The sequence below is a fragment of the Gekko japonicus genome, unplaced genomic scaffold (genome assembly GCF_001447785.1).
Source record: "Gekko japonicus isolate JY-2015 unplaced genomic scaffold, Gekko_japonicus_V1.1 scaffold309, whole genome shotgun sequence".
Lineage (NCBI taxonomy): Eukaryota > Metazoa > Chordata > Lepidosauria > Squamata > Gekkonidae > Gekko > Gekko japonicus.
Window position 1 is genome coordinate 1,111,588 of NW_015166430.1, and position 16,251 is coordinate 1,127,838.

Here is a 16,251-nt window from a genome sequence, read left to right on the forward strand (position 1 = left end):
ACTGGGCAGTTGCATCCCTCACCATGGTGAGCCCAGCTTCCTTGCGTCTCTGTTTTGCACCTGCCCCTCTCTTCTGGCAGGGGGCTGGCCCCTGGGTTGGGGTAGCATCAGCAGGGAAGAACAGCCCCCAGGAAATCTGCTGAATTGGACTCTTCCTGGTGGCCCTAATGGCCAGTCTGCACCTGGTGAGGTGTGAGGTGATCTTAAAATATTTTATTCACTTATTTTATTCACTATTCACTTATCTGTTTAAATCTCTGTCCTCCCTCACCATCCAGGATATATAACTGCTAATTCAGTTGATTTATGATGGGACTCACAACTAACCTTTCTACAGCAACTCCTTTCTTTTGCTTGTTACATTGAGCTTTACCCTTGAAAGATTCAAGGTGTCATTCACACCAAGCCTTAAATCCCCCCCATAAGATTTGCCAGCCCACTTCCCTTTACATATTTATCTGAAGAAGTAGGCTGTGACTCATAAAAGCCCATATTGCAGTATATGTTGTTAGTCTTTAAGGTGCCACTGGACTTTATTTTGCTACAGTAGATTAACACAGCTACCCCATTGCAGTTTCCTTTAAATAGAAAATCAGAGCTATGGAGGAATAATTCCTCTGCACCTCTCACATCCCTTCCCCAGTACAAATCTACTGGATAACCAAACAAATTATGCTGAGCTGTTTCAGGAACATTCCTCTTTGGAGAAATCCTTCACCATGCTGATGAGATTGACATGCTCCTTCTGAAAGGCTCTTCTTAAGTAGTCTTGCTACTTGGATATCTCTCTAGATAGCTTTTGTGTGTGTGTATGCTTGTGAGCCTGGAAGTCATGGTGACCTCTGGTGACCCCTAGTGGGGCTTGGACATTTCAGAGAGGTGGCTTGATATTACCTGCCTCTGTGTCCTGGCCCTGGTATTCCTTGGAGATCACCCATTCAAGTACTTGCCAGGGTCGGCCCTGCTTAGCTTCGGAGATATGATGAGTTTGGGCTTGCCTGGGCTATCCAGGTCAGGGCTCTCCAGTTAGCTTTTAATTAGAAAAGGGAAATGATACACTTATACAGGTGAACCCAAGAAGCACCTATGCACACAAATGTGTCCTCAGGCCCTCTGTTGCCTTACAGAGGTCCTGTCCATACGAGGCCTTTTGGGCCGGGAGCGGGACGGAACGGGGGCGGAGCAAACGGGCGTGATCCCACTGCAACATCTGGGAAGCGTACCGTCTCTGTCCCTGATCCGGCCCTTCCAGCGCTGCTCCACACCAAAAAAGAACCACCTACCGAGGTGGTTCTTTTCGAAGGGGCGCAGCAACGCTGACCGTGGGATCGCCGGCGCGTCCTTGTGCCGGCGCATCCCCAGCTCCTGGCCGAACTCCACATGTGTGAGCATGCACAGTTCGCCAGGCTCCCCTCCCCACCGTTGCTTTCTCCCCGGCATCTGATCGTGCCGGGGAGCGACGGCGCCACGGCTCGGGGGATCCGTGAGATCCCGCCGCGCCGTCTCAACTTTGCTGCAGCTCACATTAGCCGCAGTTCGAGCGTCCTTTTCCCTGCCGTGTGGCAGGGACCAGAGTTAAGGAAAGGGCCACAAGAAAGAGTCTGCCAAGGTCTCACGGTATTCATATACCAGACATGGAGGAGGAGAGGAGCTTCAGAAACTTAACACGTGTTCTGGTGATGATGTGGCACAGTTGTCATGATGGACTCTGGTGACATCACAAATGCATAGCATGCAGCTTCTGGTGGAGAGCCTAGAGCTCAGTCAGGGTCCCTGGAAGTTCAAGTGAGGAGATGAAGTACTATGAGCTGATAACTACAAAAAATGTGGTAACTGCAGCTACAGGGGCTGGAGCCATCTATCTGTTGGCCAAGACTCTCCTAGCAGCGCTCCGAAGTCCTTCATTCAAGTCAGCGCCAAGAGATTTGGCCAGTGAGTCATGCGGGGTACATGGAAATGATGAAAAATCCTCACCACAGTTTGTGGTTTTTGTTCCCAAAGGGGTCATGGCCATACAATACGTCATTTGATGTAAATGTCTGGCAACGGCTCATATATTTGTCTCATCCTGGGCTACTCATTCTAGTTATTGTGTAATTAATGACACATTTTTCCCTTTCTGTAATCTTTATCCATCTTTTGTCTAGACTCCTATAAACTCTTTCTTGTTGTGCTCTCCTCTGTTACAATCATTTTTTCCTCCCATTGTTAGGAGCCCAGCAGAGGATGAATAGCTGACACATCTGTTGGAACTGGGGAGGGGGGGGGTCACTGGGTGAAAGAACTTACAGCAGGGAGGCTGTGGGATATAAGAAGACGTCTGTATATCTAGAACACCAAGGGGGGTGTTAAAATGTCTAAGGCTAATCATGCTATTAAAGCAAATTTGTTTAACCCCAGGAGTGCTTCATCCTTCAACAATTTCCCCAGCCAACCAGGCAATACGGTTAACCCCAGAATCTTGTAGGTTTCATCTCAGAACAATTCCTGAAGACAACCTGCATAGATTATTTTTGGTAGAAACTGGCTGTTCTATTACACCATCTCAGTTCTACACATAAGCCTGTTGCAATTAATTATATGAAGTAATGGGTTACTATACTTGTTTAGGACAAGAAGACTAAAGATATTTATGGAGGATGGGTATTAAATCTTACCATGTGTATGAGTTGCTGAAAATCATTATACAATGTTAATTTTAGTGGTATAATATCCCTTGGGAATGGAAGATGTATCCTGAATAGAATAGTAAATATTGGAGATGAGGCTTAATAAAAGGGGAGTTCTTACATATTTTGACAGTGACTCTTGAGATCAAGGGATTTGAGGAAGGAGTTTTGGATATTATTAAGCAGGCACACAGTGTTGTGATATTTTTTTACCCAGTTACAGTATAGATGGGTTATTCAAAGAGCATCATGAAAGTATCAAAACCCACAAACATATTTGGGAGACTCCCCAGGTTTGCAGAAAATATATTTTACGTTAACCAAAAGAAAATGTGAAAAATGCCTTGATGAGGACTGAGCATGTTCCAGGAAACATGTGATTTGAGTCAGTTAAGGAATGCAAGCAGGAAGGGATACAGAAATTGGCCCGATCAAGTACTTGAGAGTTTATGAGTCCTGAAGGGGAAAATCTTGATATGGAGGGATTTCCAAATGGTATATCTCTTACAGTTCCACATACTACTTATGAATTGTATACCCCAAATTTATTTATCCTTTAATAGCAAACTTCATATTTGAATGTCCATATGCAGGGCAGTAAAATGGGGACCACCAATGTACAAAGCCAGGGTTTCTGTATACTTGGGGGGAATTCCCTAGCTATATAGAAAAACTATTGTAAATTAAAAAGAAGACCCCACTTGGCAAAAAAGACCTTGATGTGGACTGAGTATGCTCATTGCTGAATGTTGAGAGTGGGTGAATGTGAGATAAAGAAATTTTTTAAAGGAAAACAGATTGATGGGGAATGCGGCCTGCTGAAGTCCCTGAGAGTTTATAGAATCAGAGAGAGAGAGATATTTGTGTAGGAGGGGTATTTCTCAACCATTTGTTCCGCAAGTGATTGCCCAGCTTGTGGGATCTGAAACTGAGATGATATTTTACTTACTGCATCTGTCAAATTGTTAATTGCAAATGCTGATTATTAGAAGAGCCACTTTTGACAGTCAAATGGTTCTCCAGTACACCGACTTTGCATACAATAATTAAATTAATTGTATCCAGTTCTGGCAAAATAGAATAACTGTGCCATCCTAAGCAGTTTACTCAGAATAATATTCAGGAGACTTACTCCAAGGAAAGTATTTTTAGGATTACACTTTAAGAGTCTCTGAATACTAAAAGATTTGGCTTGGATCCCATGGAGTATTCTAATTGATGGACGGATTTCTGCTAGTGAAATATGACAGTCTCAACTCTCACTTTCCACTTCAACCCAAATACCCCTCCCCTGCTGCTCCTGGGAAGAGCATTTCTGGGGCATTTTGAAGTGTAGTGGGAAGTAGAGTTGCCAGGTCCTTCCATCTCAGCCATCAGCAGGGAATGGGGTGGGGGATAGGGTTACCAGATCCAGGACTGGAAGCTCCTGGAGATTTGGGGGTGGAGGCTGGGGAGGACAGGGACCTCAGTGGGGTACAATGCCACAGAGTCCACCCTCCAAGGCATCCATTTTCTTCAGGGGAACTGACCTCTGTAGTCTGGAGATGAGCTGTAGTTCCAGGGGATCTCTAGATTCCACATGGAGGCTATAGCATCTCTAGTGGGAAAAAGAAGGTAAGCAAGTCATGTTCCACTAACAGAAATCGTTCCATCAGTTAACAAGGAAATGCTCTTTAAGTAAACTTTGTAAATGTTTATGACACTTAGGATCCAATTAATATTCATTTCAAGATCTTATCAATAGATTTTTAACTATATATTGCATTTATATGTGTTTAATGTTTGTTGTGGGGGGGGGAGTTAAAAACTGGGAAAATTTTATAATAGTGAAACCATAAGGTCCACAACAGTTTTATCTTCTCAGGTGAGAACTAAGCCTTAATTTTTTTTCTGTACTAAGATCTTGCTTAGATAATGGAATTTGTTATCATTGTCAACTGAGAATCTTTTATTGATCAGGGTTTTTTGGTATACTACCTTTGGGAACCATATAGTTGAATAGCTGTCATAGGAACATAAGAACATAAGAGAAGCCATGTTGGATCAGGCCAGTGGCCCATCCAGTCCAACACTCTGTGTCAGATGGTGGCCAAAACTCAAGTGCCCTCAGGAGGTCTACCAGCAGGACCAGAACTCCAGAAGCCCTCCTATCATTGCCCCCCAAGCACAAAGAATACAGAGCATCATGGCTGAGACACAGTGTTCATATGTTGTGGCTAATAGCCACCCATGGACATCTGTTCCATATGTTTATCCAATCTCCTCTTGAAGCTGTCTGTGCTTGTAGCCACCACCATTTCCTGTAGCAGTGAATTCCATGTGTTAATTACTCTTTGGGTGAAGAAGTACTTCCTTTTATCTGTTCTAAGATTACTCTCATTAATTTAAGTGAGTGCCCATGAGTTCTTGTCTTGTAAGAAAGAGAGAAAAGTACTTCTTTCTCTAGCTACTCCATCCCATACATAATTTTGTAAACCTCTATCATGTCACCCCTCAATCATTGTTTCTCCAAGCTAAAATGTCCTAACCTCTGTAACCTTTCTTCATAGGGAATGTGTTCCACCCCTTAATCATTTTAGCTGCCCTTTTTGGCATGATTTCCAATGCTATGTGATCTTTTTTGAAGTATGGTGACCAGAACTGTACACAGTATTCCAAATGAGGTTGCACCATAGATTTATACAGGGGCATTATGATACTGGCTGATTTGTTTTCAATCCCCTTCATAATAATCCCCAGCATAGCATTTTCCTTTATTAGTGCAGTCAAGCACTGAGTTGACATCTTCAGTGAGTTACCTACAACTCCAAAATCTCTCTCTCTCTTGGTCAGTTACTGCCAGTTCAGGCCCCATCAACATATATTTGTTGATAGGATTTTTGGCTCCAATGTGTATTACTTTGCATTTGCCCACACTGAACCTCATTTGCCATATTGACGCCCACTCACCCAACCTCAACAGATCCCTTTGGAGCAACTCACAGTCCCCCCTGGTTTTCACCACCCTGAACAATTTAGTGTCATCCACAAACTTAGCCACTTCAGTGCCCATCTATACTCACTCTCTGTTTCCTGTTAATTTTTTTAATCCACAAGAGGACTTGTCCTCTTATCCCATGACTGCTGAGTTAACTTAGGAGCCTTTGATGAGGAACTTTATCAAAAGCTTTCTGGAAGTCTAGGTAAACAACATCTACTGGGTCACCCTTGTCCACATGTTTGTTCACCCCCTCAAAGAACTCTAACAGGTTAGTGAGACAAGATCTTCCCTTACAGAATCCATTATTCTTCCTCAATAGCTTTTGTTCATCAGTGTGCCTACTCATTCTTTCCTTAATAATGGTTTCCACCAACTTTCCTGGTATTGACGTCAGACTGACAGGCCTGTAATTTCCCAGATCTCCTCTAGAACCCTTTTTAAAGATGGGAGTGATGTTAGCTACCCTCCAGTCCTCAGGAATGGAGGGAGATTTTAATGAAAGATTACATATTTTTGTCAGGAGATCCACAAGTTCCCATTTGAGTTCTTGCAGAACTATTGGATGCATGCCATCTGGGACTGGTGATTTATCAGTTTGTAATGTGTCCATCAATTATAAGGACTCCTCTCTCGTCCCCTCAATCCAAGTCAGGTCTTTCAACAGATGAATGGATAACAGCTATTAATGATGACTACATAAATTTATATTATTACATAGGTTGATGCATAAAATATTTTACAATAAATGATTTCTGTGTAGAAACATCCCATTGTTGCCATTGCCCTGAATCATAAGTACAACAGAATCCAAGGCAACATTGTCCGTAAGTGATGGAGGATTTCTTCTCAATTGGGTAAGTGTTTCACTGATGGATTGTGGTTTCCAGGATTTTCTGTTGAGTATCACCCGGCTCCATGTGCAAGATCGACCCTTCCTGGAGAACTCAGAAGGACCCTACAGTCTCTCAAACCAAACCTAGATGGCTCCTCCAAAAAGGCGGCACTTCACACCATCACCCAGTGTGTCTTTCTAAAGGAATCAGAGGTGAAAGTCCAAAGTTATTGGACCTAAAATGCAGCATGGAACAGCAAGGCAGAAGCAAATGAGGATAGGGCCCCATCTCAAATTTGGGCTTAGGCCTAAGGCTCCTCTTCATCTTGACCATGTTCCATTAGATATCTGTGAGCCTCATAGTACCATCCTAAACAGATTAAATTAGTTGAAGTCAATGTGCCTAGAAAGGTGTAACTCTGTTTAGGATGACGCTCTAAGTCTTTGAGATCTTCCACTTGTTCTGGGTTAAGGTGCTACTGGACTTTTATCTACTGGATTAAGGGATGAGACTGTTTCAGCAAAGAAAAGCAAATGTTTTGACTAGAATGTCTTTAAGGTGACCTGAGAAAAACAAGGCAGCCATTTCCACAGGAGCAAAAAAGTGCATTCAAGGTACAGGTTGCAGGATTGGGGATCTACAGCTGGGTTCTCTCTTCAGAGAGAATCAAAGGGTGGTTAGAGCAGGAGTGAGAGTGATTTGCCAGCCTTGATTTGCTACTTCATTGTATCAGGTATATTTGGTCCAGTGAGGCAAGGTATTTTGTCATTCCGAGGAAATTATCCTCACTCCCTCTTCCCCTGGGCTGAGGTGCAGGGTCTTGGCTCAAAGCTGGCCAGTGGTGGTACAAGTCCAGGAGCAATGCCTAACAATGGCCAGGAGCGAACCAAATACCTGCTGGGTGTCAATACCCACTTAACTGTGCCAGCCTAAGCAGTTGTTTGAATGGCTTGGCTGGAGAACCAGCTCTGCAGTGGGCTTTGTCAGTACAGAAAGCTTTGTCTAGGCTGCCTGGGCATGGCATTTGGAGAGGTCCCATCTCTGACTTTAGGTCAGTATATATCTTCTGACGTAGCCTCATAGGTGCAAGTGAAGGTTTCCTATTTCTGACTATGAACAGTCAAAGATCTCCATGTCCCTGTGACGTTTTGTGGATTCAGGAACTCTGGATTGCATCACAGGGCTGGGGTGCCAAGCAAAAAGCTATGCTCTTCCTACTTTAATGCTCCTTAGCATAAAGGGGTATTTCACCCACCACCACCCCAATGTAGGGGCTAACGGCCAAAACTATATATGTTTTTTCAGAATCCAGACCTGACTTGTTTTCTCGTGAAGAAAAAGTGTTCTAAAAGTCTGTGGGGACAAAGTTTAGCTCAGGACCACAGTGTAGGGGGATGAGGGGCTCCTGCCTCCCCCCCACCTTTCCTAAGGGGAATGGCCTCAGGGGGATTAATTGCCCCATTTTGGAGTTGCATATGCATGGAACCTGGATCTGACCAGGAAAAAAAAGTATAGTGTAACTTGGCCTAGTGTGTGAAACTCAAATATGTGTAGTAAAATCCTGCTGGCTTTCCTTTTACAAAAGAAAAGCCATTTGGAAAATGTGCAGTTTAGAGTGGATAAGTGGGGCACTTAACCATTTCACTCTCCGCCACTTCCCTCCCCCAAATGACTGCTCCCACAGTGGCTACACACACACAGGATCACAGCTCACAAAGTGTTATTTGGATGTGCAATAAGTATATGAAATACTGTAAAAATTTATATTCTTGCCAGATTCCCACTTGATGATCTGTTTCTTGCTTTCCAGGCAAGTACTTGTACCTATGATGATATAAAATTAGTGGCATCGTTCCTGGATGACCCAGAAAAAGTCATCAAAACTGAGGCTTTAAATGCTCTTAGAGCTTTCACAAGTATTTGGAAGTTTAAAATCAAAATCCAGGTAACTACTTACAGAAATTGTGTGTTGCTATCATCATCAATATATTTACTTTTCAGCATAGCTAAATATTTGGATACTTAAATCCAGACACTGGAGCCAGATCTTTCTACAAGCTTGAAAAAGCCTCAGGTTTGCAGAAAAATCTGAAATCTAAAACAAAAGGGGGGAGGGATAAAAATAGAAAAACATTTAGAGGTTAAAACACTCTGAAATAATAGAAACATTAAGAAATTAATGCCCTCTCAGTGGCAGTTGTTGGGGATGCTAGGCAACTACAGCTGTATTGCCAGCCTTCAAGCCTTGGTTTCTGTCAGTAAGAGGTGAGTGGAGGGCCCTTTCCAGGGCTGTTTTGGCCTTCGAGGAATGACATTTGGGGTCAGGCCCAAACTACTAGGCGTCCTGATATCACATGACTTGCATGACCCACCTGGAACGGGCTACTTGCTACTTTTCAACATCAGCTATGCCACCAAAGCTTCAGACGAGGTTCAAATCCCCACTTTTCCATGGAAGCTCATTGAGTGACCTTGGGCCAGTCACATATTCTTAGCCTAACCTAACAACAACAGGGTTGTTGTAAGAATAAGATGGAGAGAGTAGCATGTTGGAACCTGCTTTGAATCCTCTTTGTGGAGAAAGGTAATGATTTCCCATTGTGGAAAAAAAGCAGGGTATAAATGAAGTAAATAAAGGATAAATATAGCTGACGGTGGAGAGAGCAGATAAAAGGTAGAATGGTGGGTGGGTGGGAAGAGGGGGAATGGGAGAGAAGTGAGGAAATGAGGAGAGAAGGAAGGATACGGGGGTTACCAGGAGGAAGGGGAAAGGAAATAGTGTGGAGAAGGGGATACAGGGAAAATTAAGGTGCCCTGTACAAGTCCTTGTGTGTCCCCCTATATTATATCTAATTCTCAACATAGCCCCAGCCATGCATCCTTAAAATCAGGAGATTGGGACCACACACTGAAAAAGCAGATTTTTCTATCAATCTGGAGGGAGGTGCCCCAAATTTCCAAAAAAATGTGAAAAGTTTTAAAAGGAGGCTTTTAAATCCTCCCAAACAGAGGAATACTTGAACTTCTGCAGGCAACATACAGACTCTGTGAAAGGTGTGGGGGCAGGCAGGTAGATAGGCAGAGTGGCCAGCAGGCAGATTGGGGGAACAGTGGGGCATCACTGCTTTCAGGATTCCTCCCCCCCTTGAATTTCTCACAGGTCACCTGTGGCAGCTCTGCTGGGGGGGGAGTGGCTTGGGCAGAGCTGGGCAGCCACAACTGCTGCTGCTGAGTAAGCCAGGCCAGTGTAGGGGGTGGTGCTGCTGCAGGCAGGTGGGAGGGTGGGGATAGTGGGAGCCACCCACTCATTCCCCCCTCCTGCCGCCGCCACCAGCTGCATGAGCCAGGAAGGCAGGTGGGTGACTTGGCAGGTGAGCAGTCAGCCTGATAAGCAAGCGAGAGGAGGTGAAAGGATGGGATCTCTCCAAGCCTTGTGGGCCCCTGCTTGTTCAGTATCTAATAATTAAGCTCCTTGGCCTCATGCCAATAACAAAAGTAACAAAACCAGGCCTCCCCACAGATAAGGCAGGGGTCCCTATACTTGGGAGAACTCCTGGAAAAGCAGGAAAGTGTGACTTCGTAAATAATGAATTAAAACAAAAAGGGAAATCCAAAGGCCCGGGCTTGTAGAATATCTAAAGCCGTGAAGAATCAGTCGAAGGAAGGAAGGGGAGGGCAAATTAGCCTGCTCAAGCACCCAATAATTTATAGAATCTGAGAGGAGATTTGGAGTGAGAAGCAATTTCTAAATTGTCCCATCACTGCGATTACTTACAGAGCCTCAGTTAGTATAAACCCCTAGTTCTAAGTTTGTGCAGTTAGTCAAATGTTGTGCAGTTGCTCATGTAGCCTTTATTATTGATGTGGAAAAACAGCATTTAACTCTTTAGCTGCCCTGTATTCCTGTTGAAAACCACCATCCTCCAGGCTACAACTAGCCTCGGTGGGAAAAGTACAGGCCAAGATTTCTGTTTTTTTCCTGTTGAGGCTAATTGCAGCCTTGGGACAGTTTTGTTTGGTAATATGGTGCAAGAAGAAATAACGGACCCTCTTCCCTGCCCAGTGTCTCAAATACTGCAGCTCCATTTTGAATATCTCTGTCTGCATGGGTGCTTTTTAGGGTCATAAAGCAAATTGGGAGATCCCATCACTGATTTCCAGTGTAGTCCGGCCCCAAGAATTTTGTCATTTGTCAGATCATCCTCAGTTTTCCCATGAGCTGAACAATGGAAGCAGAAAGACCCAGTTCCCTATCTCCGGGGACAGATTAATAGCCATGATTCTTATTCTGTTGGAATATCCCCTGGAATGTGTGTCAGGACTCAGGACTCAGGCCTTTTAAGTTTAAGGAACTGTGTTAAAACTTGCCTTTTCAAGCAAGCATTTGGATTGGCTCAGTCAGAGTGGTTGTCCTTGGTCTTTTTACCTTTTAAAATGAGAGCTTTAAAGGCAGGCCTATGGAAGTTCTGGCTGATGTTTGAGCTACATCTGTTTTATTTATTATTGTTTTCCTGCCTCTGCATTTTATCTCCTGATGTTTTATTAGCTTTAAGCAGGGCTTTTTTTGTAGAAAAAGCCCAGCAGGAACTTATTAGTATAATAGGCCACACCCACCAGCACAAACTTATTAGCATATTAGGTCACACCCCCATGCCTTCCCTTGGCTTGCCTGGGTGCCCCGCGGCTGCAGGGAGCCCAGGCAAGCCAGCCCTTGGACAGGCTGGGGAAGGCATGGGGAAAGCATGGAGATCCTTCCAGGCCCCCCTGGCCAGCCCGCCTCAGAGTCACTGGGGGGGGGTCGCTCTCCAGGCCTTCCCTCTGTAGCCACGCACTCAGAGGTTTTGGCTGTAGTGGACGTGGCCAACTCTGAAGCCAGCCGGAACTCCATTCCTGTGCATTCCTGCCCAAAAATAGCCCTGGCTTTAAGAATCTGGTGGGGGGGGGAGGGTTCTTTTTTATATAAATTACTGTTTTATTATTTTCTGGAACCCTCCCCAGTAGACTTCCCGCCCCCCCCCGAGAGGTAAAATACAACTGTGTTAAATGTGAAATAATTTTATCAGAGCTCACTATGTCCAATGAATAAAACACAGTTGACAGAGGTCTTGTAGCCAGCATGAAAGTACACAGAGCCATAGACAGTGCTAAGGAGATCTGAAGACTTTGCTCAGACTATTTAGAAGGAGAGTATAAGTATTTTGCTGTCCTTTGCATAATTTATTGTTCGGTTTCTTGCAGAGTTTGGAATATTTTGCCAAGGGCAAGGGTAGCAGAAAGGAAGATGGTTATAGGTGGCTGGGTGGTTAATACTAGTAGGACATTGGCACTGACTAATATGGGAAGAAAGATGGGTATAAAATCGCCCCTTAACTGCGTACAACAGCTTTCTGAAACTATGAAGGCTACAAACTTTCTGAAGTTCTAATTGCCAGAAACTGGTTCTGCGGCTTCCACATATAAATGAAATATATGTCAAGATTATTATTAGGAAATATCTGATCTTACGTAAGAGGTTCTGGGGCTCACCCCTTTCTGCAAGCCATGCCCCTGATCTGGGATTCCTGCCCCCTAAGCTTAAATGTAAAGGATGGGCTGTGTTTACTCAGTGTGGAAAGAAAATTAATTCTGCTTTCTACATATGCTCTTATGTGCTCTCTACTTGCTTCATAGGATTCATATGATACTGCTGGCCTTGAGAACAGATTTTGTGGCTGAGTCCTGATTTTGCTTACGTCCCGCTGCCACTTTCATAATCACAAGAAGTTGCTCTGTTTTCTTATATAGGAATATATCCCCAAGATCATTGAACTGGTCGCCAGAAACCGGGATGGCAACCTGCAGGCTGCCGGGCTGCGGCTAATTAATGGATTGCAGTTACCAGATCATGTTTACACAATGCTGAAGGTGCTGCTACCAGACTTCATGGAAATCCTGCTAACGGCAGACATTTTGACTAAGGTACAAACATGACTGAGCTCCTCCTCCTCCTCCTCCTCTGCCACCACCTTCTTGGATACAGACAAAACCTGAGCAGGACAGAAGTACAGGTTCCTGTCACCATTCCCTCCAAAAGATCCTGATAAAAAATGATCTGATCTTTCCCCTAAACTAACTCTGCAAAGAGAGAGAGATGCCAATAGATATAAAAAGGATGCTATTTTATTAGCAGACTGGAATGTTATCTCCAGCTCTCTGTATGAACATGTGAAGCTGTCTTTTATTAAGTCAGTCCAGTGGTTTATCAAGCCCAGTACTGAATGTCTGTTCCAATGGGCACTGGCTCTTGGGAAAGTCCTTCTGAGGTTTCTGAGATTTTGTTAACTGGAAATGCCAAGGACTAAACCTGGAACTACCTGCATGCAAAACACGTGTTCGGTTGTTGAGAAAAGTGCCTTTTCCAGCTGGGGCCATCTGATCTGCTATATTTTTTCACAGTTGAAAATTTCAGTAGAAAATTTTTGGAGTCCCTTAATTATACTCAATGGGAAGGCCATTGTATTCTTGCCTAGTTGGCCCCAAACAAATACATTTTGTAAGCACATAATGTTCAAACTGGAGCATGTCCTTTAACTGTTTAAAAGCCATGCTGAATAAAACTTTTAGCAGTAGCAATACATTGCACAAGCTCTATGCAAAGATGGCATTTACATCATAAAATAACCCATACTCCTCAGCAACAGCATTTCGGTATTGCATAATGGTTGTGTGCTTGTCAGTATCTTTCCAAAGTGAGTGATGCTACATATTCTTGCAGTATAGCTTCACTTGGATCCAAGAACCTTTTATGCTTTCCTTATGCCAATTGTCTTCTATTTGGAACAACATTTATTACAATTTTTAATTTTTCCATAGTAAAATAAAATACTATCATGTGGATTTCATCCAACTGGGACAAACTTGAGGTCTCTTTTACTCCCCAGTGCTAGACTAGTCAGTCACTTTTTCTATCATTGGTAGGTTAAAACCAGGGGTCATTTCGTAGAAAAAGAGCTGCAGGAGCTCATTAGCATAACTTATTCGCATATGCCACCCCCCCTGACATCACTGGAAGTGTGCACCAGCCCCTCTGACAGGCAGAAGGACCTGGGATCCATTCTTTCCCCCCTCTCCCTTCCCTTCGCCTCCAAGTCGGGCGAAGGAAAAGGGGAGGGGGAGGATTGCAGGCGCTTCTGTGACAGAGGTGCTGGCGTGCCCACAGCCAGCCTGGGTGAATTATAGAATCATAGACTCATAGAGTGGGAAGGAACCTCCAGGGTCATCTAGTCCAATACCCTGCACAATGCAGGAAATTCACCAATACCCCCCCCACACACACCCCAGTGACCCCTGTTCCATGCCCAGAATATGATTTAAAAAAAACCTCCAGGATCACTGGGGACCAAACTGGCCTGGAGAAAAATTGCTTCCTGGCCCCAAAGTGGTGATCAGCATTTCCCTGGGCGTGTAAGAAAGGGCCACAAGAACTAAGCACTGATGCAACCCTTCCTGCTCTACCTCTCGTGATTTGCCTAAGTTCACACAATCAGCATTATGATCCTTTTAAAGTTGAAAGCATGATATAAATGCAAAGGACTATTTGTAAGATTATCTGTAAGACACAAGACCAGGACGCATCTGACAATCACTTGGAGAGACCCTATCACTCAGCTTCCATTGCCCCCCACACACCCCACACTGGAATAAGAACATAATATCAGGCCATACCACATTGCAATAAAGCCCCTACAACTGTATACAGAAATACTGAGCTTCCCTACCATTTGCCACAACTAGCCCACCACACAACCAGGATCAAGACTCCTAAGTCGACCAACAGACAGGCATACACTCGTTTGAGAAACTGAGTATTACATTACAACACCTCTGGAACATTACAGATCAGTAGAGGGAGCACTGCACAGTGGTCAGAGTTGCAGATTGATGTGGGGAGACCCAGGTTTGTATTCTCACTCTGCTGGCTGAGTGACCCCGGGCCAAATCTCCCCTTCTCTACCTAACCTACCCCACAGGGTTGTTGTGAGGGTAACACACACACAATTTTTAAAAAGGTGTTCAAAAGTTGGAACTATTGGAAGGGGAAGGACTTGCCTGGGGCACCACTGGATCTAGGGCTGGTCCTGCATACATGCAGCTGGGATGAATCTGAATTAGCGTTACAGAGTGCTCAGGGGTAAAATCTGTAGGGGCTTGCTACATGTCCCCACCCCCTGGCCTCCTCTCAGGGCCGGCCCCAGTTTTTTAGCACACTAGGCTGCAACAAACTTTGCAACAAAATCTGAAACACTATGTACAACAAATACTTTTCAGCAAACTAAATCCTGGCTTGAGTCCAGTGGCACCTTTAAGATCAACAGATGAGCTTTTTTGTGCACAAACACTCTTCTTTAGATACAATGAAATATAGAGAGAGGGTGGGCAGTAACTTCACATACATACTTTTATTTAGCAGGAGCAAGACAAGAGACAGCCGGCTCGCAGGCCGGTATATATGCACAGAAAACCCTTCACCAAAACACACCCCTAATTACCCTATAGGCTATTTACAGTAGCCGAGAGTCCCATAGGCTCTCGGCTGCGGACCTGGCCCTCTGATAGGTGCGGGCTAGGATCCTGTTCTCTCGGAGCGAAGCTTCAGGGCTTTGCTTGACTGCATGGCCCAATGGTCGTGCACGTGGTAAAGGCGGAGTACATTACACCCCTCCCCCCATAGTCCAGGCTACCCACACACAAAGTCCTGTAGGTACGCTGGGGCCTTCCTGGCCCTCGTGGAGTGGCGGAGTTCGGGTGTGATGGTCGTGGGTGCCACCGGCGCCCGGGGCGGGGAGGTTGGTTGTGCTGGTGCCAGGGCCGATGGCGCAGGAGGTTCCGGGGTGAGATGGACTGGAACGGGTGTTGGTCCTGGCGGCTCGGGCGTGGAGACAGCCGCTTCGTCCAGCTCTGTGAACTCCAGGTCCTCGGGGTTGTTCGGGAGAACCCACCGCCGTAGTTGGTCGATGTGGCGGTGGAGCAGTTGGCCGTCCTCGCAGGAGACCTCGTAGGATCGAGGCCCTCGCACTCGAACCACCCGAGCGGGGATCCAAGGAGGCCCTTGTGCATAGTTCCTCGCGTAGACGGGGTCTTCCGGGAAGAACCCCCTCGCGGCTTGGTGCAATTCTGTTGTTGGTTCTTCCTCGGGGGCCCGGTCCGGGTGTAGCTGGTCCAGCCTGGAGGTCAGGCGGCGACCTAACAGGAGCTCGGCAGGGCTGTGACCGGTCTCGGTGTGGGGTGTCGTACGTTGACCAAACAAGAACGCTGTCAGCTTGTAGTCCCAATCCTTGCTTTCGAACCTGCGAAGCGCTTCTCGCACCATGCGCTCCGCCTGGCCGTTCGTAGCTGGGTGGAATGGGGCTGACCGGTCGTGGCAGATCCCGTAGTACCTCGTGAAGTCCTGGAACTCGCTCGAGGTAAAAGCCGTCCCGTTGTCCGTGACCAGGGTATCCGGAATGCCTTGGGCGCTGAAGATGTGCCACATCGCTCTGATGGCCGCCTTGGAGGAGGTTGACGGCACGGGCACTACCTCCAGCCACTTGCTGTAGGCGTCGTCCAGGATAAAAAAGATTTGGCCCTGGAACGGCCCCGCAAAGTCCAAGTGTAGCCGGGACCAGGGTTTGTGAGAGGACTCCCAAGCCCGCGCGGACGCTCGGGGAGGTGCCGGCCGGGAGGCCTGGCAGGGCTGGCACTGCTTCACCTGCCCCTCAATATCCTGATCGAGGCTGGGCCACCACACATA

At 45.7% G+C, this 16,251-nt stretch overlaps 1 protein-coding gene across 1 annotated transcript in view; it reads left to right on the forward strand.

The window, feature by feature from the left end:
- The first annotated feature begins 1,793 nt into the window (after nucleotides 1-1,793).
- The window catches only part of LOC107110963 (armadillo repeat-containing protein 12-like), a 26,738-nt gene continuing 12,280 nt past the window's right edge, over nucleotides 1,794-16,251 (forward strand). The window contains exons 1-4 of the mRNA XM_015411821.1: nucleotides 1,794-1,932; nucleotides 6,537-6,694; nucleotides 8,293-8,427; nucleotides 12,267-12,440. Coding sequence (XP_015267307.1) covers nucleotides 1,794-1,932; nucleotides 6,537-6,694; nucleotides 8,293-8,427; nucleotides 12,267-12,440 — 606 coding nt within the window. The remainder of the gene's footprint in view (nucleotides 1,933-6,536; nucleotides 6,695-8,292; nucleotides 8,428-12,266; nucleotides 12,441-16,251) is intronic.